The 24,082-nt window shown below is 36.0% G+C and overlaps 4 protein-coding genes across 4 annotated transcripts in view; 2 read left to right on the top strand and 2 right to left on the bottom strand.

Annotated features, from left to right (window-relative positions):
• Sec8 (exocyst complex component secretory 8) overlaps positions 1–1,199 on the bottom strand; it is a 68,295-nt gene extending 67,096 nt beyond the window's left edge. Inside the window, exons 1-2 of the mRNA XM_089701152.1 lie at positions 1,025–1,199; positions 221–382 (exon numbers count right to left, since the gene is read on the bottom strand). Coding sequence (XP_089557278.1) covers positions 221–382; positions 1,025–1,081 — 219 coding nt within the window. The 5' untranslated portion in view covers positions 1,082–1,199. The remainder of the gene's footprint in view (positions 1–220; positions 383–1,024) is intronic.
• Positions 1,200–1,960: 761 nt separating this feature from the next.
• On the top strand, positions 1,961–6,238 carry LOC149484914 (uncharacterized). Its single transcript, XM_089701208.1, has 5 exons — positions 1,961–2,799; positions 3,023–3,114; positions 3,483–3,597; positions 4,425–4,557; positions 5,715–6,238. The coding sequence occupies exons 1-5, from the start codon at positions 2,112–2,114 to the stop codon at positions 5,947–5,949; spliced, it is 1,263 nt and encodes a 420-aa protein (XP_089557334.1). The 5' UTR covers positions 1,961–2,111; the 3' UTR covers positions 5,950–6,238.
• Positions 6,239–7,447: 1,209 nt separating this feature from the next.
• On the bottom strand, positions 7,448–17,976 carry LOC149484912 (uncharacterized). The gene is made up of 4 exons (XM_089701230.1): positions 17,854–17,976; positions 17,199–17,338; positions 8,101–8,264; positions 7,448–7,611 (listed from the first exon to the last, which is right to left on the bottom strand). The coding sequence occupies exons 1-4, from the start codon at positions 17,974–17,976 to the stop codon at positions 7,448–7,450; spliced, it is 591 nt and encodes a 196-aa protein (XP_089557356.1).
• LOC149484913 (uncharacterized) lies at positions 8,457–11,810 on the top strand. Its single transcript, XM_089701151.1, has 2 exons — positions 8,457–10,768; positions 11,692–11,810. The coding sequence occupies exon 1, from the start codon at positions 9,148–9,150 to the stop codon at positions 10,759–10,761; it is 1,614 nt and encodes a 537-aa protein (XP_089557277.1). The 5' UTR covers positions 8,457–9,147; the 3' UTR covers positions 10,762–10,768; positions 11,692–11,810.
• Positions 17,977–24,082: the final 6,106 nt, after the last annotated feature.

Raw genomic sequence — 24,082 nt, 5'->3', positions numbered from 1 at the left:
TTTCAATTGTCTCATTTTAACAATATTGTCTAGAATCCAATATTGTGTCTGTGAGTGTTTTTACAGAAAATAAAAATGTCTGGCAATTTGAATTAATATACACAGTCCATGCTTATCAACTAATCTAGACAGTCAATGCATTATATTTAGGAACCATAGATATTGTAATTATTGTAATATCACATATTGTAATTATCTAGCAGAACTAAAAGCTACATACCTGCATAACCTCAGTAATTTCATTAGCGTGTGCTGCTACAAGCTCATCAAGCCTTGCATCACTCTTCTTATATTCCTTCTCTAGTTTGGCTCTCTCTTTCTCTCTCTGTTCATTTGTTTCACTCGCTGATAATGTGCGAATAACAGACATCAATAGACCACTCTGGAAATTTGAATTTTATGAATACTTTGACTTACGAAAATTAAATACAGTTCATTATAGATTAAGATTTTATTCTTATTCCCTCAGTCCCCGGAATCACAGACACAATAGAAAATCTATAATATAATCTGTATGATAAAAACTTGAGAATGGCTCTAACAATTTGGCTAATTTAATTTTAATGTTTTCGGTAAGGCACTTAAAGAAGAAAGGTGCTTAAAAGAGAAAAAAGAAATTGAAAAATGTCTACCGGAAGAACACCTAGCAGATAATAAAAATTAATATCTAGAGGAAATTATGAAATATGAATAAGTATTTTTTTTATTCACATGTAATATTTTCTTTAAGTGTATATAATAAATAACTTCGTATAGCTTTACTGTATGAATTCACAGTTATTTATTAAGATAGTATAAACTTTAAAAGGGGGGCAGCTGAGAATTATGTTGATATGTCATATCATTGTTAAGAGCTCACAAAAATATGTTCCCAAAACAAAAGCGTACCGTAAGTTAGAGGTAATTAGAGCTACTTGGTTTGTAGTACGTATAGAGATTTCATATTAGTTATCGTGCCAAGTTTTGATTGCAAATAAATACGCAAATAGTATCACCGAAAGTCGAAAATTCACAAAAAACATACCGTTTCTTTGCCCTGTTTTACCCCTCTAGGGGGTTTTGTAGGAGGTGAAGCCGACATGGTTTATAATTTAATCAGAATTATACTTATAAATATCAATTATCATGGATATGAATTAAAAAATTCTGATTTCCAAATTGTAAATGCACTTTTAAAATTTTATGATGTCAACAAATGTCAAATATCTATCATCATTAAAAAATCCAAATGTCATTTGTCAAATCGTATAAAGGTGCGCGCCCATGAACGTTGTGTAAAAACGTGGTAAAAACCAAATAATTCAAATCGAAGTATCTTTATAAAGATTTTTTTGGTAATTAATTGAATGGTCACTAAATTTAGGAATAGTTTATAACATAATATAGCAAATCAGATTACAGTTTCTGTATGACTAAAATATCATTTAGAAGCAATAGAAGCCTATAGCTGGTATAGAAACACATTTAAAAAGATGTAATTACATTTAAGCTTCCTTTACGGGATAATTTTGTCAGCAGGAGAGATATTTAAGAAATGAATAATAAAGAATACGAATTTTCTTAATAGACACAGATTACGACAATCTTCTTCTTAAAATATTTCCTTGAATAAATTGGACGTATTAGATCCTTCCTCATTGAATATAATATTATAAGCATTTTGCTTCTTAACGATGCCACGAGATTTATAAAAATGTAAAACGATTTGAATTAATTCATAGATAATTTCTGAACCTCCAGAATCTAATATACTCATAATCTCAATTATCTGATTTACAAAGGATTTACATTCTAAATTTTCGATTACTGGTAATCATCTGCTGGAAGGCTGGAAGTACAGGCTGGGAGATTTTATTTTCTAAAATATGAACTTCTAAGAAATTAGTGACTTAGGAGTGCATATGTTGCGAGATATGTTGTTATTTACTCTGTGGCGCCATCTTTTTTAAACGTCAATGAAAGACGTTCATTCAAAAATCAAATTTGAAAATCAACAACCAAGTTGTATCCTGTGGTTCTATCAACAAATAACTTTTCAACATAGAAATAAATTTAAAACTTACATATTTGTTTCATTATTCATCAGTTTTAAGACTAATTATTCAGTCAATATGGATTACTCAACTATAAGCAATAAAACTAATATAACTGAAGCTGAGGATTTAACTGGCGGTGAGTTGAACGAGCGCTATTATTTATTGAAAAAGCAATACGACAATTTGTCCTCTAATTTTGAGGCAATTAAACAAGAATTACACGATACAAGACGAAGTTACCAAACCGCTCTAGATGTTCAGAGTCATTTAAATACAGAGCTAGAAACATATCAGGCGGAGGAGGGCAGGCGCAAGAGTGAACTTTTGTCTCGCATATCAACCCTCCAAGAAGAAATATCCGTATTGCGATCTGAACGTTCTCAAATATCGGATCAAAGCGCGTTAGAAATAAAGAAGTTAGAAGCTGAAAACCGTCGTTTAAAAGAGGAACAAGCAGTGGTAGCTCGTAAATCACCAGAGCGTGATAACAAAGAAGTAGATGAGATTCGTTCAAAATTATCATCGGTTACGTCAGAAGCCGCTTCAGCAAAAGCAGCGCTGGAACAAGCTAAAGCAGAAATAACATCATGGCGTATGAAAGTTGAGGAATTAGTGTCGGAAATAGGTGAATTACGTGCAGCTGCTGATATAAGGAGGGAGGAAATTAAATCGGTGGTGGAACGTGAAGCTGCGGCATTGGCTGATCTGGCTGAGGCGAGGGCTATGCTGCATCAAGTTGATACACCGGACTTACAACCACATGGTAAGAAATTTATATTTAAGTAAATAACCATGCCTTAACGATTTATTTAACTATGAGATTTGCAAACAGCTTTTTATGGGTGTTAAATGCAATACTTGTTGTATTGTTGTAATGAATAAACTTCGCTGAAATAAAATTTTCAGATAAATAAGTGAAGAAACTTAATTGAAGCTATTCATGAACATAGTAATATACCTCAACTTAATTTGTTATATTCTTTCAGCCGCTAAAGGAAACTCAATATTTGCAGAAGTAGAAGATAAGAGACAGGAAATGGCAAAAAATCTTATTCAAATGAAACAAAGCAATGCAAGAGTAAGAAGTTTTATTTCAATTTTTTTATGAACATTTTTAAAATAGCAATGAGCGCAGGCCTGTAAGGATATTACACTTGACCAAACCTATATGAAAGAGATCAACCATCACATAAGTTATTAAGTTTCTTCTTTTATATTAAAACTAGCTTTCCGCCCGCGGCTTCGCCGGCTTTGTCTCAAACATAATAAATTATATACTAAAACCTTCCTCTTGAATCACTCTATCTATTAAAAAAAAACCGCATCAAAATCCGTTGCATAGTTTTAAAGATTTAAGCATATATAGGGACATAGGGACAGAGAAAGCGATTTTGTTTTATACTATGTAGTGAGGAACCCATACAATATTATATATTAAAATTGCAGTTACGTCGCGATTTAGCAAACAAGCAAGCAGAAGTTGAGGCTCTACTCCATGAGAAGAATACAATCTGGGAGCAGCAGGTCGGAGCTAGTGCTCACTATGATCGAGAACTTATTGGTAACTAGCTTTTAGCACACGTTTTGTCTAAAATCTAATAAATTATATACTAAAACCTACTCTACTAAAATCTATCTAAAAAAAAGACGGGTTGCACTCCGGGAGTACCGGCAGAAGTGAAAACTTGATTATTAACATTGAGCATGTTTGATATCCATCCGTCTTACGCTTTTTCGATCAGGTCACGTGTCCTGACGCGAGTTTAAGATTTTAAACCCATTACAGAAAAAGTGCTCAACGCCGCTAAAGAAGTTTTCACTTCAAAAAACTGCATCAAAATAAATGGTGTAGTTTTAAAGATCTAAGCATACATACTTGGCTTTATACTATGTAGGCATTCATTGTTTTTGTTATGATTGTTATTCATAGTTGATACTATTAAAAATACTTGATAATTTTCCTGATTTTGCTGTGGAGAGATAATATTGTGTTTCCTATACACATGGTGTTTTATTGTTATTTTGAACTGATACATATTACATCAGTCAGTATCGACATTCGAAATCGAAAATTTAACAATAATTCCAAAAGTTTTCAAACTTCGGTCAAGTGAATGGTTCATTGGGACGACAATAAATCTCATTTTGCAACCTTGTCCGCAGTCTGGAACATTGTTAAAATTGCAATTAAATTATTTTTTTGCTGTATGATCGTGAAAAAAATTCCAAAAGTTCTGCAAATTTGGGATAGTTTTCGATATATTATTTCATATCACGTATTAAATTTGCAACCAATCTAAGTGTACGGAACATTTTTTGTTATTGAATATTAATGTTTTTTTTTATTAAACTGAATTTTGAAATTTAAGCAATCAATGAATGTTCCAGAAAGCTACGAAGACCGCATCACACAACTTGAGTCATTGTGCGAGAAACAACGCCGCGAGCTATGCCGCTGGTTCGGCAAGCTGTGCGAGCCGGCAGCTAATGGTTGGCTGCCCGGAGTGCTGGACCATTTGAAGTGAGATTTTATATTATACTAGCTTTCCGCCCGCGGCTTCGCCCGTGTTTTCAAAGAAAAACCCGTTCCCGTAGGATTTCCGGGATAAAACCTATCCTATGTCCTTTCTCGGGTATCAAAATATCTCCATACAAAATTTCATGCAAATTGGTTCAGTAGTTTAGGCGTGATTGAGTAACAGACAGACAGACAGAGTTACTTTCGCATTTATAATATTAGTATGGATGTAGTAACTCTACAGAGTTACACAGTAAGTTATGAAGACCGCATCAAACAGCTAGAGTCCCTGCGAGTATGTGTGTTATATGTAGTTACTAGCTTTCCGCCCGCGTTTTCAAAGAAAAACCCGCATAGTTCCGGTTCCCGTGAGATTTCCGGGATAAAACCTAGCCTATGTGTTAATCCATGTTACCCTCTATATGTGTGCTAAATTTCATCGTAGTGTCGTAGTGTTTGCGTAAAAGAGTAACAAATATACATATGTGAATGTTACATACATCCATCCTCACAAACTTTCGCATTTATAATATTAGTAGGATAGGATTTGAATTAGAACCCCATTTACTCTACAGAAGTACTAATATTATAAAGAAGTATAGTTTGAGAATTTGTTCGGTTCAGTAATCAGTAGTAGGTATTTACGTGAAACAGTAACGAACATACATCCATCCTCACAAACTTTCGCATTTATAATATTAGTAGGATTTGAATTGGAACCTTATTTTACTCTACAGAAGTACTAATATTATAAAGAAGTATAGTTTGTGAATTTGTGAGTATGAGACTGTGTAGAGATCTCTAATCTACTGAACTGATTTTAAAAAAGACGGGTTGCACTCCGGGAGTGCCGGCAGAAGTGAAAACTTGATTATTAACGTTGAGCGTGTTTGATATTTTGGAATGGTATCCGTCTTACGATTTTTCGATCAGGTCACGTGTCCTGACGCGAGTTTAAGATTTTATACCCAACGCCGCTAAAGAAGTTTTCACTTCAAAATTCATGTGGAAAGGCCTGTGGAAAGCAATATCACCTGTATGGTTTTTAGGCTATATTTTTTTAACAGATACCAAATAAAACAAAGCTGTTGTCTTGAAACATCTATCTTAAGAACTATTGTATTGAAATCAACTTATAATTTTTTAATTTAAAATTCCAGGACAGAATGCGAGAAACTCCGAGCAGAAGTACTATCCCAAGGTGCTGCTCAATTAGCCAGTGCGGCTCAAGTTAGAGAACTGCGGAGGAAAATAGCCCTTCTAACAGCGAACAGTCACAAGCAATCGCCTGTACATACAGATGATGATAAGGATGAAATTAGCGTGCTCAAGCCTTTCAGACCGATAGATGTGAAAAAAGTGGAAGATGTTAAGAAGAAAGTGTCGTTTAATTGAGTGAATTAGTGGTTAAAAAAGTGTTATTGTAAACGATCGCAACTATGGACAAGAGTTTCATCTACAAGACAATTTAAATTGAAGTTTTTAAACTTTTCAAACTAGGTTCAGGGCTGATTTTTAAATCCTTGGTTAATACTTAAGCGCGTCACACACGGTGAAGATACTATAATATTTTATCTTAAGATACTGTTATATTTTATATTACAGTATCTTAACGCATCCGGTATCAGCGTTCGGATCATCATTTTTCTCTTTGTCATTGCGTACTATAACCCCTGTAGAACCGCCATCCACCAAATGACGCGAAATTTTGTGGGTCATTTGTAACAGGATGGCGGTTCTACAGGAGTCTTAGTACGCAATGACAAAAAGAAAAATGATGGTCCGAACGCTGATACCGGATGCGTTAAGATACTGTTATATATCTTAAGATAAAATATTATAGTATCTTCACCGTGTGTGACGCGCTTTATTCGTCGAATAACGTATTAAACTACCATTTCAAAAATGTATTCTTTGCCTGTCTTTGACAGTTTACGAGTGAAATTTTAATATTATCATGTAATACTTTTTTGGGCGGATAAGTTTTAACCATGGATTGAAAAATCGGCCCTAAATCATGAAGTCAATATGATTTATACATGCAGTAATTTGTTTATTTGCATGAATGTCTGATCTATTATTAATTATTTAATCAATTTATCTAAAACCATAAAAAAATAATAAAAAAGAGATTTAAATATTTTCTTGCTGGGACCATACAATCAAAGTGAATGTAATGTGATATTATGTAAATAGTTAAAATTAAAATGATTTAAGTATAGCAAGTATGTTTTATTAGGAAATTCACCTTATCAATGACAAATTAAAAATATATTAATAAAAAAATACAATTATATGTATAATAAAGAAGACAGGTTCATTACACATACAGAAGTCATTTGGGATGTTAGAAATAATAATACATATATAGAACCGACATAATCTTCTATAATATATAAAAATGAATCGCAAAATGTGTTGGTAAGCGCATAACTCGAGAACGGCTGAACCGATTTCGATAATTCTTTTTTTATTATATTCCTTGAAGTACGAGGATGGTTCTTATGTAGAGAAAACGTAAACATGTACCACGGGCGAAGCCGGGGCGGACCGCTAGTTTCAAATATTTTTTCATCAAACATAGAATAGTGCAGTATTCTTTAGTAAATTTAGTAAGTACATTTTTTGTTGTGATTAATTATAATATGGTTTATTTAAAATAACAATACTGTTTGACGGCCAGCGATTTCATAATTAAATAATTAATTTTTACAACTCTTAAGATTGTCTAAATTAATAAATACCAAAACTTTTTCAAACCAACAAAAGGTAGGTAATCAAAAATGTCATCGCAGAGACGCAGAAGTGAAAAAAAAATACATTTTAGTTTATATTAATTTATCACAGAGTAGGTATATCACATCACAGTATAATTTCGCATTTCCCTCCAAAATCACATGTTCGGCGAGTCTCCATGCGCGCCTGACAGATCCTTGAGCGCGTGTTCCCGCGCATGCGCCACGTGCCGCGAGCGTCTTGCTTGTTCACGTGCGTCGCGTTCAGACCGCGCCCGGAGACGGTCCGCGCCCGCGTCTTGCACGCATTGTGTGAATGCACCTTTATTTTTGAAATAGTTTTACCACAGATTAATAAAATAAGTATTAAAAAGCTACTGCGTTGTATGGGTAAAATTAAAATCGCTGTTAGTGACGATTGATTTATTGAACAAGACTTTTTGACTAGACACATTTGGACATTTATTTCTGTCTGTTTGTAGGCACTGCTAGTGTTTTTTTTAAGAAATTTACTAACTGCAAAAAGCATACAGCGCAATTTCCAATACAAGTTACGTAAAATCGCTAAAATATCTTAGAAATAATCAATTACCTATATGCAGAACTCTTGCACATATCGATTTTCAAAATTCGCGCCCTTATATTTTCATTTATGTTTCTCCATTCGATTTTTCTTTAAAGTAAGTTAAGAAGACAACGATCAGCCTTCTGTATTTTATTCAGACCAGTCGGATATTTTTTCTAGTTACAAAAATCAATCTCTCAAGTTTCACACACAGTCCATAAACAAGTAAGTAGATAGATTACAAACCAATAGCATCCCAGCATTTGACAACATCGTCTGGTTCCCTCGCGCTGTTGTAGCAATCTATGACAGTCGCCTTGCAGTCTGCGCACACAGGCTCGACGCTCACCATGTTGGATGTACGCATTTCTATGCGGCTTGTCATCGCGTTCACTTCGTCCACTGTTAGTCTGTAACCACAGAATACATAATAGTAGCTAAACGCTACAGAACGGACACTCTCCGCCTCCCGCCAAAATTAAACACTTAGGTACCTCAACCCGCACGATCAGTCTAAAAATGGTCCATATTTTTCTACAAGGACGATACGCGACTTAAAGTAATTTTATTATTTAGGTGTTCGAGCCTTTAGGCTTGACCCACTGTGAGATAACCCTCTTGAACATCAGCGCCATCTAGTGTATTTAGCCGGAAACCGAGCTGTCATCGAGAGAGGTCGGTATTGGTGGTGGGGAGTCTGCGCCAAGGCAGGGCCAGTCGGCCATCTTGGCTGCAGTACGCTTTTGAATCTCAGCGTCGTCGCCAGGATAAAAGGAAGATAATATTCTTTAAAATCGAAGTTAAAAATTAATGTAAGTTACACAAATATTGCTAATATTTTTTTTGTTTACATGAGTTTCCTTAGCTGGATAAGGAAATAACTCACGTAAGATACAAACATGTCGCCCCGGCACATGTTTTTCACTCGTAGTCCTTCCCTACGATTCGCTTCTCACGAAGCGTCTGTCGTCTCGCAACGAACGACAAAGTTATCAAAGAACCTAGTTTTTCTAGGTCACCATGGAATAATTTCCATTGTTGGTCGTATCGGCTCATACGCCCGGGTCGCATCAATCGAGACTTCCAAACGCATCGATGAGACGTCTAGTCGAATCGACGTCATCCGTCGGGTCGTATCGAGTGATGCGACTAGGGCGTATCAGCCGATACGTCTGATCGCATCAAACCCTAACTGAGTCGTATCAAACACATTATTTGCTGACCCAAACGTTACAAATACGATGCAAGAAGCAAAAATCAGCTGACGTGACTCTTTGCTTGTATTTTCAGACCATGGCCTCTACAACTATGGGGGAACTCTGTCTCAGGCCTGTCCCAAGAGACGAAGAGGGATTTTTCTCCAGGATCATCGAAACAGTAGACAACCATTATCCGGAAGGTTGGAGGCAATGGGGCGTCCGGGATTTATCATACGCAGACCTGTTTGGGGACAAAATATCGTCGCGCATCGAAGCGAAGTTAAGGTTCGCGATACCCACAGCTGAAATGGGTAGAGCGTACTACCCGAACGACCCTTCTCTGTCCGAGAAAAAATACCGCCTCATAAAGAGGAAGCTCTTGGAATGGCCACTGGGGAGGGCGCTTTTATACGCCCCCTTTAACATAATGGAAAGGGTCCACCCAGATTATGAAACCTTTCTTGATACAGTTAAGGCCTTAAAGTCACGCCTGACAGCCAGGGAGGAAGCAGCGTCCTCCAACACCCTTAAAAGATCATCGACGTCACCGAACAGCTCCAACAGCACTAAAACGCCTCGTCGCGAATCTCCTGCCCCAAAGCGATCTGTGGAATCAAATCAAGGCCCGGTGACGCATTCGGTCTTAGAAAAGATGATGGATCTGCTCGCCAAACAAACTCAGGCCATAGAACACGTTGCGTCTCAAGTGTCAAATTTTGCATCCAAAAGCGACTACGGTGCATCAAACCTAGACGAGTCTTTTGAATCCGTACCAGACACTACTACGGATGAAGAGTTTGGAGCACCCTCACTAAACGCTCTACCACAAGAGAACCAACTACCGACAAGTGCTCAACCGATCGTTTCAGCAGAGGAAGCGCTGTTAACATCGCAAATCGCTGAGGCTCAGAGAAAATTGGCCGCTCTCAAGGGATCCCCCGTTGGCCCCGATTGTGACTTTTCTCCCAGCACCACCGAAGCCGAAGCAAAACTGACCAAGGCGGACCCAAACCTGGCCGAACAGGGCCGAAGGTGCCAACGGCTGAATGAGGACGGCTGGAAGAATGTTCGGTATGCCGACGTTCAAAAAATGTTTCACACTACACCAGTCTTCGCGGCCCTAAAAGTCAACAGCCACTTGGCATCAATAACGCCTAATTGGAGCTCGACGTGTCAGTTAGAAAAAGCCGATTTGACCCTGGGCGCCATAACGTATGGGTTATTATTGCAAAGGCAAGCTTTTCAAGACGCCTGCCAGAAAATGGATCCTAAAACCAGGGCAGAAATCCACGAACATATGCTCAGCTCAGACGGCAACTTCAAAAAGATCTCTGACGGACTGCTGCAGTATACTTGCGGAAGAAGAGCCGAGGTTATTCAAGCGCGGCGAGAGACCTATAAACCTACAAATAAAGTCCTTAGCGAGATGCTGCACGACATCCCACCATCGGACACTCACCTCTTCGGTGAGGAAAAATTATCCGAAGTGATTAAAGACCAAGGGGGGGCGTATAAGTTCTTTCCGAAGAAAACCAGCCCAAGCTACAAAACCGGAAGAAAAACTTCAGGCCCTAGAAAGCCAAAGAACCCCAGCAACAAAAGCAGAAAGCAGCCACCACGAAATTTTCGCGACTATCGGTCGAAACAGGACTTCGGCTCGGCGGGTCCCAACAGAAGGGCAGCTCAGGCATCCACAAGGAAACCCTAGTTTAGAGGTATTTCTCGCGGGCCAATTGAGTCTTAAGTCAGATCTGTGGGAATCGTTAGGAGCACCAGACACAATCTTAAGTGTCATAAGTGGTTACCGCATACCGTTCATACAGAGACCACCGCACACAAAATTTTCTTGCATCAATATAAAATTTTACGAACCTAAAATTTCAGATAGCATGTCTACGCAAATCATGAAACTACTAGACGTGGGCGCTATCTCTCTTAACACTTACGACAGTGGCTACCTATCCCCAATTTTCCTCAGGAAAAAGCCTAACGGTTCTCACAGACTGATTTTTAACTTACGACACCTAAACCTTTACGTTCATCCTCCCAAATTTAGACTCATCAGCCTATCAAAAGTTTCCCAACTACTACAACAGGGGGACTACTTAGTAAAAATTGACATCTCAAATGCTTATTACCACATCCCCGTACAGGAATCACACAGGAGATACTTATCTCTCGCCTTTAATGGGAAAATATACAATATGAACTGCTTACCTTTTGGGTTATCTAGCGCTCCTTCAATTTTCAGTAAGGTTACTAACTGGGTAGCGTCACTATTGCGTGATAAAGGGATCAGGGTAATTGTCTACTTGGACGATTTCTTGCTTATGAACCAAAAGGCTGACAGACTAGCCGAACAAGCAATCTGGACCATAGATTTTCTCAAACAGCTGGGATGGCACATTAATACCAATAAGACTGATCCGAAACCAAAGACACGCATAGAATATTTAGGCATAATATGGGACACAAAACTAAACAAGAAAATACTACCTCTATCAAAGATTTCGAACATCACAGACTCGATTCTTAAAATTCTACGCGAAAATAAGTGGTCCTGGATGGGTGCTAAGCAGTTACTTGGAAAATTAAACTTCGCAGCAAATGTAATACCACTAGGTTTACTCCGTTGCAGGTACATCCAGATCGCATCAAAATCACTCCCAAGCACACAAAGATACAAGATGTTACGATTACCAGATCAAGTAAAAGAAGAACTGTGCTGGTGGCTTCACAACCTTCGCGAAACCTCAGATATTCAAATCGCCGCAACGTCAATCTTCATCGCTACCGATGCCTCAGATGTCGGCTGGGGAGCCACAATAAACGACAAGAAACTCTCAGGGTTCTGGACCACCTCACAAAAGCACTGGCATTGCAATCAAAAAGAATTATGGACCTTATTCGAAGTTCTTCAAAGGAATATACAAGAAGCGTCGGGGAAAACAGTCTTATTTCAATCCGACAACAGAACGGCAATCTCCTACATAAGAAGACAAGGGGGTACGAAATCCCAAAAACTTCTGACCATCGCCTCAAAGATTCTAAATCTCGCACAGCAACACAGAATCACTATAATCCCGAAATACCTCCCGGGCAGGTACAACGGCATAGCGGACAGCTTATCACGCTTGAAAACTCTTCAGGAATGGCATCTCGATCTCTCGGCGCAGAAGTCAATTTTTCTAAAAATGGGCAAACCAGAAATCGACCTTTTTGCAAGCAAACATTCTGCAGTAGTACCGAGATATGTCAGCGAAGACCACAGAGACACGACAAGCGAATACACAGACGCATTCAGCAGACCATGGAGGTACAAATTGGCCTGGATCTTTCCACCTCCAGCACTAATTCCTCGGGTGCTACAACACCTGAACAGGTCCCAAGGCTTTTACCTCTTAGTGGTACCCAGATGGGAGAAAGCGTTTTGGAGAGCCGAGGTGAAAAAGAGAGCAGTACTCCCTCCCTACAAAATTCAAAATCTGAAAGGACATCTGTGGGATCTTCGAACCAACCTGCCCCCCCGGAACATTCAAAACTTGTCTTTGGAGGTATGGAAAGTACGGGCTGGTCCAACGAGGTAGCTACATGGAGCGAGTCGGAACGCACCTTGTTACAATCGGCCTGGAGACCTTCAACATTAAGAACCTATCAAATCGCTTGGAGAACGTGGCTAAATTGGACGTTAGAAAATAATGTGTCAACAAGAACACCGACTCCCAGTGATTTAGCTAGATACTTAATTTACCTCTACAACGTGAAGAAGTTAGCCCCGAGAACCATCCTCGTACATAAGTCAACCGTCGCTACCTTCACAAACCCTTGCAATTCGGCTTCTCTTAGCGACCATCCGCTGGTGAAGAAAACTATTAAGGCAATTCTACTAAAGAGCCCACCTAAACGATCCTCTGGTATTTGGAATGTAGCTGACCTCGTAAACTGGATTTCCCAAGCAAAAATCGATGGTTCCAGCTTATTTCAAATATCTCAACATGTAGCAACGCTATTACTCCTTGCTACAGGCCGTCGTGTTCACGACCTAACATTGCTTCACATAGATGCGGATCACTGTCAGATTACCAGGGATCAAATCGTTTTCTGGCCCGCTTTCGGGTCAAAAACGGATAATACATATTATCGCCAGTCCGGTTGGTGTCTATCAAAGAACGACAATAATATCTTTGACCTCTGCTATTGGATACCATTACTGGTTACCAAATCAAAGCAGCGCAGGAAAGCGGTCCCAAATCTAACGAACTTATTCATTACCACCCGGGGCAAAGTGAAAGCAGCATCGAGATCTGTAATAGCGGGCTGGCTAAGGATAGTCCTAAAAGATGCTAAAATAAAAAGCTCTCCGGGTAGCTTTAGATCGGCCGTGGCTACAGACAACTGGGTCAATAAAAATCTCGATATTGACGAAGTGTTACGCAAAGGTAATTGGCGTAGCACTACAACTTTCTTCAAACACTACTTCAAGGAAGTAGAGGGTAACAGAAGAAATACTACTACAAATCATGCAGTGTCGGACACGTTCCTAACAATTTAGAAATCAAGCATATTATGTATTCTGTGATTTTAGATATTTTCTAATGTAAGTAATTAAAAGTTGATTATTGAAAATTTATATCTTTTATTTCCCGATCCTCTCTCGATGTAGGAACAGTTCCTACAGAAAATATCTTATAACATACATTAGTCACAGTACGCGGAGTCAGCGCCGGCAGATATGAAACATCTCACAGTGGGTCAAGCCTAAAGGCTCGAACACCTAAATAGAAGCGTTTTTCCCCCGAAGGGTAAAAAACGTATATTTAGGTTTCAGCCGAAAGGCTTGACCCACCACTAAATATCTTGCCGACTTTCGCCTCGCTTCGATTCATCGGTACTGAAGCCAAGATGGCCGACTGGCCCTGCCTTGGCGCAGACTCCCCACCACCAATACCGACCTCTCTCGATGACAGCTCGGTTTCCGGCTAAATACACTAGATGGCGCTGATGTTCAAGAGGGTTATCTCACAGTGGGTCAAGCCTTTCGGCTGAAACCTAAATATACGTTTTTTACCCTTCGGGGGAAAAACGCTTCTATTTTGGATTTGTGATTATCGTTTTTCGTAGAAAATGGTTAGATATTGTGCTGTTTACGGATGTATTTCATCAGAAAAACGTGAATTTTTTTTACGCTAGTCACAAATGTGCCAACCATAAAGCGTTAACACACACATTTGCAGTACCTATATTACTTGCTCTGTGATTTGCAGTCTCTACAGTGTGACTGTCAAAACGATAATTTTGTATGGAGTGTCCGGGGTGTGCTGTAACATTCATTGTCTTTTAAAAAAAATCTATATTCAAACAATTCGAATTCTTTCGCTGAGATATGGGATTGGAAATAACTGTATCGATTTAATTCATATTTTCATAGTTTTCTAATAGGCAGGATGGGTACTTTAGAGAAGCTTCAATAATAATGTTGGACAAGTACCTACGTTACATTCTATTTTTGAAATTAGGACTACAACAATTTGTGTCTCCGCCATTTGTACATATGTAATAATTATAAACATAATATATGTAATAATAAACATAACATATTACAAATTCTGGAACGACATTAAATATTTGAATCTTAAAATATGGCCAGTCCGGCACAGTTTAATGAAAAAAAAAAAAAAATGTTGTGTGGTTTTATGAAACCACGGTAAAAGTGAAACTGTTCCGAACACTGCTTTGTGTAGCGCATGTCGCGTGACGGTCGGCTGCCGAGTAGGTATACCTACTCGGCAGCCGCGATACACGCGACATGCGCTACACAGACCAAAAAGTTTGAGACGATATAATAAAAGTTTCACTTTAAAACTTCATGCGTAGTTTGATCTTTCCTTTTATAATTATTAATATGCCGTCTATCTCCAGCACATACTAATAAAAAAGTATTCTATTGGTCTGTGGACTGTGCCGTCTGTGCTGCCCAGTTACAGATATTAAATATAGATAAGATTATTCAACCCGGATAAAGCCACGGCTTGTCGCGCGCTGGTATAAAATAAATTTAATGTCGTTAATGGCAAGTATAGACATATCGGCACCTGTAATAAATTAACGTTAAAATTATTTCTATTGTATAAATAATAATATCTAGCGTACTTAACATCAACTACCTATTCATAAATCTTTTAAATTTACGCAGTACCTACCGATAGGTAGGTACTGCGTAAATTTAAAAGATATGCTTATTATAATAAGCAGATATGCTTATTAAAATTCAAACCAAATAATTTTTGTCATAAATTATTTGTGTAAAGGGACACCTTATTTACAAATGAATAGTCGTTTGCTAATAATTTTATAAGCAAGGTATTAAAACACGATTTGTTGATTTTTAATGATCTCGAACGCTGTTTATGATAATGAGTGTGTTCGCAGCTGGAGACTATCTATAAAAAAAAAGTAAAAAAAAATGTAAGTGACATTGAAAACCGAATAGGTAGGAAAAGTAACTTTGTATCTAAAACTCCATTTCACAACAAAATACGTGTTTATTGTGTAGTAAAGTCATTATAATAATAGTGAATTCTTAGAATAATTATTCTAAGAGTGAATTTTATTTCAAGACGCTTTATCCGCATGTTGTTGAGACAAGTTTTTACAAACAATGAATATAAAAGGTAATCCAATAATTAGGTGTAGGGTCGTTCCCCGCGATCCGGGTTCGTTACCACGATTTACCTTCGCTTGTAATTTTAATTGGCTCTCTCGATGCTTTTATGCCATTTAAAAACATTATAAAAAAGTACCTACCGATAGTATAATATTATGACCTTGAAGGAAGTTTCATATATTTTTGGCGGCAAAAAAAAGTTAAAAAAAGAAAACGTTGAAATGGCTATGGTTAATATAGTTAGTGCTTTCTATTGAAAATGTACTCGTATGAATGAGAAAGGTTATTTTTAAAAGTAGATAATCAATCAAAAACGATAATCAGATATATTTATGAATGAAGTGTTTTTGAATAAGTTTTTTATGCTCATGTGTAGATCATATTACGCCGGCGCGGCGCGCGTCGCGTCGCGTCGTCGGCAATTTTGTTGAGCGATTGAAAAGGAAAATAAACATTACCTGTTGCGAAAACTTCACACTGGAATAACTGGTACATAGACGAGCATATTTTAAAAAAAGATAAACAGGTAAACAGTATTTATAAAAATAAAATATTAATTAATTAGAATAGGTTGGAAATATTGCGCATCATATTATGGGTTGAGGCACGTTTAGGTTCCTTTTTAACAACCACTTTTTAATTTTTTTCGCAGTTATTTTGTACTGAATATATTTTTTGAAAACTGGTGTAACAGGATTTACAACTTTGATATTTAAATTGTTCTTTCTAAGAACAGACAATATGGATTGGTTTATAGATTGTTTGGAAATAAATTATAGATTTAATTCAGTGTTCTCAGAAAGAGTTTCTAGTATATTGAGGTAGTGTAAAACTTTTACAACAATATAAAATTCACTTCCTAGTATGTATGTTATTTTTATTTAATTCATTTTTAAGTACATGTTGGTACAAGAATGCGGTAGAACATCGCTTTTTAACGGGATGCTCATAAATAACCCATTTTTAGCGATAGTGAGGACAAGTTTTGTTTTCACTATTTTATTTATATAAACGAGCGGTTTTGATAAAATTGCAGACACAAAAGAATTAATAATTAACATTACGTTCGACGTAGATATTCATACGAATAGTTAAAAATTGTTTATTAAATGAACCTAGCCTTTACATACCTTTTTTGGGAGCATTTATTTATTTGATGCACCTAAAATAAATGCAAATGAAAAAATGTAAATTCATTACTGTTTATTTAAAAATATTATCAAAATTACCGAAAATAGACACTACTTACATTAAACAATAACGTAGGTAATACAAATTATACAGTCATAACAATTCATTTTAAAACGTGACTAAAACACATAAAATGCAATCAAAACACAAAATTACTCAATCAAATTTACTATTTTATTCTTAAAACTGTAAAACTTTACACCGAAATCTCCTACATCTACAGTCTACACTCTTCAGGTTGATTTATTAGTTCATTATTCTAAGTTATTGTAACGAATCTAAGCACTTACCCAAGGCGTTCCGAATGTGTATCATCCAGGCATCTTAGTTTCTCCATGTAAATGGTCTCCTTGAAGTCTCCCAATGATGTAGTGGATCCAGAACTGCTTACCCCGCCCGGAAGTGATGCATCTTCTACCAGACGTTCCACCTATAACACCTTTTATTATTTACTGTCACGTTTATGAATTCATAGACCAATAACTTGGCAATTTAGGTTGCTTTCTTACATAAAAACAGACATATTATATTCTATTCTCACAAAAAAATAAACAAATAGAAGATAATAACGATGAATATGCAATCTTTATCAATCACTTAGGCTATAGTGTGATGATTCGCTTCATAGCATTTACTACAATATTGCCCAATACAGAAAACTAATTTTAAAATGAATCAATCCATAAAGGGCACTTAATATTATGTCTTTTTTCAACAGCTTCTCTTATCTGGTACTGTATAAGATATGTTATCCATGTCATCTTAACATCTTCCTGGTTGTAAACACTAAACCCATCCATTCGTCTAAAGTAAGATAACAAAAACATTATCTCAGTTCACAAAAAATTACACGGATATGAGGATATGCCTATAACCAACTTAATGTCCCAAGCTAATAATACGTATACTTATTTTAATGAGTACCTAGTTCTATAAAAAGCTTACCATTTTGTTAGAAATACTGATGTGATGTTCTTCAGGTTCGTCTGATCCCAGGGGATCAGCTGCAGTGCTTGTGGGAGGTCGCTGGAAGTGAGTAGCTCGGACTGATGATTGGTTACTGCCCATATTGATGTCTAAAGAAAGTAGTAGTTTAGCTTAAATTATACGAAATTTTGGGGGATTCAATCGCTGTATCGACTATCGTACCAAAAAAGGTTATTACACCGTAGAAGTGTACAGGATTATCAGTTGATTATGCAAATGTGAATAAAAGGTATGAATTTGTGCATTGCTTTGAAAACAAAAAAAATATTATTCCTTATTCTTTGGTACAGGTAACCTCATCTTTAGTTATGGTTATTGTTACGGACAATGTTGGTTCAATTCCACTACTTTATAATATCCTTTTTTTTAGTGTCAAATCAGTTTTACTGATACATTTTCTTTATGGACTAGTTGGTGATCAACCTGTGTTCTGCCAGACCGAGTTGGTCGGTGTCTATTTACTTATTTTAAAAACATAGCAGTGCTATGTTTTACATTTACTATTTTTTACTCCAACACAAGACACGGCTGAATAAATCTAATTCTAAATCAGTTACATCATTCAAAATTAATCCACATTTAGTATGGGCGAAAGCTAAATGCTATACCAATGAAAAATGACAAGGAAATTAATGAGCAGCTTAATTAGCCACGCCGTGCTTCGGTCTCGACCTTGAACTTTCGCGGTTTTGCATCTGAATAATCAACCTCGGATCATGGAATAAAATTAGCATATGTTTTATTAGCGGAACATGGGAAAAGTCTCGAGTGGTCTATAAAATTGTAGCGCTTGAAAATTGTTAGTATTTGAAAAACTATAAAAGTAAAAAAAAAGTTCTATTGAACACGTGCGCAATATATTTAATATCTTCATTTTGTCTCGAAGTAGTTTTTATTATAATTTTAAGCTGTATATAAAGGAAAATTAATATACCTACAATATGATGTTGAGGGTCGCAGAGACCTTTTCGGATTTGTTTCCTGATATTATACCCATACTAATATTAAATATTATAAACAAGAATATGAGAAGATCCACATTAACGTAAGTAATTTCACGCGGAAAAATTTACTTGCAGTAGGTTATGGTAATGTTTAAAAAATGATTAGGTACGTAGTTATGCTTATTTTTGAAGTGAAACTTCTTTATCGGGGTTGGAAAAAAATTTAGTGTAATATTTTTTCGTTACGTGTGACATTTTTCCGTTACGCGCCATCTTTTTCTTATCCCTACCACGCGTGATTCGACGTATTTCTGTAAAGTTGCATATAGTAAATTATTTTTTGAAGAATAAGGTCATAAAGAAGTTTCACTTCTTACGTGTGTACACTAGTACACGCACACATTTTTTTTATAAAGCGCTCAGTAATAAGTAAAGTGAAGAAGAAGAAGAAGAATCCTCAGAAGAATGACTCAAAAAAAAAATATCTAATCATCGATACCAATTTTTATTTTTAATGGCGTTTTGATCTCGTAACAACTACATACTTATACAAAAAAATAGAATTGATTTCATCCTCTGTATGAATGCATTATTAAACAATTTTATTAGTCACACTGCATATGAATGAGTTAAACGTAATCCCAAATACGCATGCTATATGATAAATAACGTGTTTAAGGATGTTGCGTTATTTGCATGTTTGTTTCTGAAACACACCAAAGAATTAAATTGAAAGTATGAAAATTTATCAATTACCATATCCACACATACCTACGTGGTTAAAATAAGTGAGAAAAAGGCTTATTGCGATAAGCTCGAATTTTCTCTATTTTTTGTCGTTTATACTAACTTTGTCTGAAATCTGAATATGCTGTATCATAGACAATATAAAGAAACTCAATTTAATCCTCTTTTTAGGATACCTTACCTACTACAGAATGCATAAAATAAGAAAGCCTGGACGATTTGAGTTTAAGCTTTTAAAGCGCTTTCTCGATTCATAATATCGGTTTTACGGACGGACGCTACATAGTTTGAGTTCAATGACAATTGTTTCATATTTTTTCCAATGTTAATGGTATACTTATTATTTGAAGACCGTGAAATTGGATTATAATTTTGCATAATGATTAATAGAGTACGCGTGCTTCTTCATTGCTTTGGTATACATTAAATGTGATAAATTAGGTACCTATTTTCAAGCACTAGCATACAATTAACGTTATTTTTATAAATAAACTAACGGTCCGCCCCGGCTTCGCCCGTGGTACATGTTTACGTTTTCTCTACATAAGAACCATCCTCGTACTTCAAGGAATATAATAAAAAGAGAATTATCGAAATCGGTTCAGCCGTTCTCGCTTACCAACACATTTTGCGATTCATTTTTATATATAAGATTTTACTTTTCCGTCTACGTCTTTTCACATGTAAAGTATGGCGGGACAGCTTCTTACAAATTACTACCCACCTCCTTACATTTTATTTTTTTATGACATTTATGACCAAAGCGATTTTTCCTAAATTTTCTCTTTTTTTGCTTGAGTAGGTTTATAAGTATTCATATTTTAATTTTTTTATTAGCCTACCAGAAATCTCCCACGAACTTTGTATGCAACTAGGAGTCCAGGAAGTGGTAGAGTGATTTTGAAACACAAATCTACAAGGCTCCAAAGTCGTCAGTCCTGCGCTGACAATAATTAATGTGTTAAGTGATAGTGCCTATACCAATGGTATGCCCTTGTGTTTATGAATATATTCGCCACTTGCGTTGGCTAATCTTCATTTAAATCTGCCATATGGATTATTCTTATATAAACATTATACACGATGAATAAGATATTAATGCGATCATCCGGATGTATGCATTATTGTTAAAAACATTCTTAGAATAGTTACATACATGTGAATATATTACAAGGCTGCAACTTGAAAATGATAATATGTATATTATGAAACACCTTCCGTGCCTAAAAACCCTCGAAATGAGTAATATAAGGTCCACACTTCGCTTTTATATTATACTAGCGACCCGCCCCGGCTTCGCACGGGTGCAATGCTGATACTAAATACACTACAGAAAAATTGTGAACGTTGTATAGTAGGGTGGAGTGAAAAGTATTTTTTTTCATTTTCGTTTCGGCATACCTGTAAAAAGATGTCATTATTGCTCATAAATACACATGCAAAATTATACTTTGCAGATGATACATTTAGAGGTGCCCCCAACATCATGAACTTTAAGAAATTAAAAAAATTTAGTCGAAAATCATTAAAGTTTAATTTTGACAAATTAACGCTAAATCAGATTCTGTGTTATCTCGTTGGTTGCCAACGGGAAGACACAGAATACATAATATTTCAATATATAAAAAAGTGGCTATCGCTGGCTACGAGTGGCTCTGGTCGGTGGCCCGTTTGCGCCGACTCTTATTGTAGGAAACGTTGATTTTAAGGAAATGCCGTTAAGGAAATAACACTAATGTTAGTAATATTTCTTAATTACATTTTACACGTAAATACAATTAAGATCATAATTTAATATTTTTGATGTGAGTTCTATCCATAATTTCGCTTTGTTACAGTAAAGTGTTGCAAGTCAAAATACGACAAACGACATGTTGTCCTGTATTTTGTTTGCCAGAGAAGTATCCAGTGTCTCAATTACCAACTTGTACTGATGCTAAGAAACTATTACTTATTTATTAGATATGAATTTAAACCTGATAAAATAACAAAATTCATGATTTATCCGAATGATTAGCTACGGAAATGTTTGATGTGTGGCAAAAAGCATCGCTTCCCACTATTAGCTTTAATAGAGTACTACAACTTATTCGACACACCATATTCGATGAATATAGACGCTTATTAAAACCTTATCAAGATCGACAAACTAACAAAAAAAGAACAAGAAAAGATAACTGAAGTATTTTGTCACTCAGTACCAAAGGTTATTTGATATTTGAAGTTGCAAATGCATTTTTTTTAACTCTCTTGTACTTGCTCAAAAGATTATACCGACTTAACTATGTGGCAAGAATGTAAGAAAACTGAGCCTCTGACTTCTAATTTATCTGAAGAAACCTTAAAAGACATCGTGAAAAGCGGTTTGACTGCGTTTCAGAATATCAAAGATATTCTATGCCTTGCCCAGGCCGTAAAGCATATTATCAAATTGGTGACATAAGCTTCAAGTGCAGTTTGCTGAAAAAGTAAACAAAATGATTTTATAATGGCAAGAGCATCAGTATCACGACTGCTAATGCCTAATTTTGAAAAAAAAAACAGCGTTATCTATACTAATATTATAATCTATACTAATATTATAAAGCTGAAGATATTGTTTGTATGAACGCGTTAATCTCAAGAACTACTGGTCCGATTTGAAAAGTTCTTTCGGTGTTAGATAGCCCATTTATCGAGGAAGGCTATAGGTTATATATCATAACGCTTAGATTAACAGGAGCGGAGCCACGCGGGTGAAACCGCGAGGCAACCGCGAGCGCAGCTAGTACTAAATAATTACTTATTTCTGATATTTTCATTCCTCTATAATATCATTTTCATTAATGAAATACGTTAAAACAACTAATCAGGCTATTATTTAGTGTATCACAAAGAAGTTTGTTATATAATAGACTTGAAGGCCATAAAAATACTGTGATTAAAAAAGAAATCAAAGTTTGCGAAAAAATCATATTTTTCTAATTTTCAATTGGGTTGGGGCACCTCAAAACATCAAGACAGGTAAACAATATTTTGTATGCTGAATTCACTCATTAAAAGGCACCTTTCTGTCGCTATGCCGTTTGAAAAAAACAAAAAAAAATTTCTTTCATACATTATCACTCCACCCTATTGTATAGGTATAAAAATATAGCGGCCCGCTCCGGCCTCCGGCATCGCACGGGTATAAAATACATAGCCGGGCGGCCGCAAACGCTACGTCCTGCAATTTTTAAATCTGTAATATCTTCGAAAATATTCACTTAAATCATACGGTGTAAAGGGCCATATAGATCTATATTAAATGAACAATGTATCCATGGTATTTAATTGGTTAAGGATTAATGCTGTATTGGTTAAAATCGCTTCGAAAATTAGCCATTATTTGTCGTAAAAAGTAAATGACAAAAAAAAGTTATTGTGGGTTATCCATAAGAGATAGACATATACCATCGCGGACTTTTCTGTAGACCTTTTCAATGTGTATAATACTTAGTACATTATTTTGATAAAACTCGTAGGGTTCAGCCTGCGTTTGCAATGTAAGCGGAATAAATGTAATTTTTTACGACATCACATTAGAAACCTCAAAAATAACAGTACTTCTCCACTACTTAATGGATCTTATTATACATATAAACCTTCCTCTTGAATCACTCTATCTATTAAAAAAAACCGCATCAAAATCCGTTGCGTAGTTTCAAAGATTTAAGCGTACAAAGGGACATAGGGACATAGGGACATAGGGACAGGGAAAGCGACTTTGTTTTATACTATGTAGTGAAGTTTATGATGCAGTTACAATATTTAGTAAACAGGTAGAAAATATAAGTGCTTGTTTTATCAAAATAAATGTTTTCCTACAAATAAATAATCATCAAAATCGGTAGGTACACCCAGTTTGAGGCACCACAAACCCAAAAAAAGTACAGGCAATTTGAAATCATTTTTATGAAGTCGGTTGAGAATACTCTACATCTATCTTCTGGACTGAAATATGTTCTTCAATTAGAGCTCGTGAATTATATTAGGTACCTATTATGTTCAATGAGTGAACCACAGTGAACCACCAAGTGGAATGTTGCTTCTACCGGGAAGAATCGCCAAGAAACTCGATTGTTACTCATTTTAAAAGCCAGTTTTTATGACAAACAGGTGCACAAATTATTTATGAAATAATTAAACGATTGAAGAATGACATCCAATTAATAATTATGGAAATTGAAGCCCTGTGATGTTTTTTAAATTGAATTAAGATAAAATACGCAATAATAATGCAATTTTGGTTGACGATAATTTTTTTTAAGTAGTTTTATATTCAACAATAATTAATTAATTTTCACACCGACAGTAGACTTTTTTACAGTAGTTTATGGAGCTTAAAATGTTATATTATTATTTATTAAAGGACGGGTTTTTACCTACACCTACTTTTAGTCGCTCTACCTACATGCCCAAGTTTGTGAGAATGGTAAGGAAGGCGAAAGTTTCATACTTGTCAAAATGTTTGATTG

The sequence above is a fragment of the Colias philodice genome, chromosome 11 (genome assembly GCF_061535455.1).
Source record: "Colias philodice isolate Cphi_HAF_F1 chromosome 11, ilColPhil1 Martin Lab GWU primary, whole genome shotgun sequence".
NCBI classification, from domain to species: domain Eukaryota; kingdom Metazoa; phylum Arthropoda; class Insecta; order Lepidoptera; family Pieridae; genus Colias; species Colias philodice.
The sequence above is the reverse complement of the archived record's forward strand: the minus strand, read 5'-3'. Positions and strand labels throughout refer to the sequence as shown.

Excerpts from the sequence above, each read along its gene's own strand:
- LOC149484914 (XM_089701208.1), top strand. The coding sequence starts at position 2,112 with ATGGATTACTCAACTATAAGCAATAAAACTAATATAACTGAAGCTGAG. Across the intron at positions 3,115-3,482 it reads TGAAACAAAGCAATGCAAGA|TTACGTCGCGATTTAGCAAA; the intron begins GTAAGAAGTTTT and ends TTAAAATTGCAG. Across the intron at positions 3,598-4,424 it reads CTATGATCGAGAACTTATTG|AAAGCTACGAAGACCGCATC; the intron begins GTAACTAGCTTT and ends TGAATGTTCCAG.
- LOC149484913 (XM_089701151.1), top strand. The coding sequence starts at position 9,148 with ATGGCCTCTACAACTATGGGGGAACTCTGTCTCAGGCCTGTCCCAAGA.
- LOC149484912 (XM_089701230.1), bottom strand. The coding sequence starts at position 17,976 with ATGGGCAGTAACCAATCATCAGTCCGAGCTACTCACTTCCAGCGACCT. Across the intron at positions 17,339-17,853 it reads TCAGTATTTCTAACAAAATG|GTGGAACGTCTGGTAGAAGA; the intron begins GTAAGCTTTTTA and ends AAGGTGTTATAG. Across the intron at positions 8,265-17,198 it reads ACACATTCGGAACGCCTTGG|ACTAACAGTGGACGAAGTGA; the intron begins GTAAGTGCTTAG and ends CTGTGGTTACAG.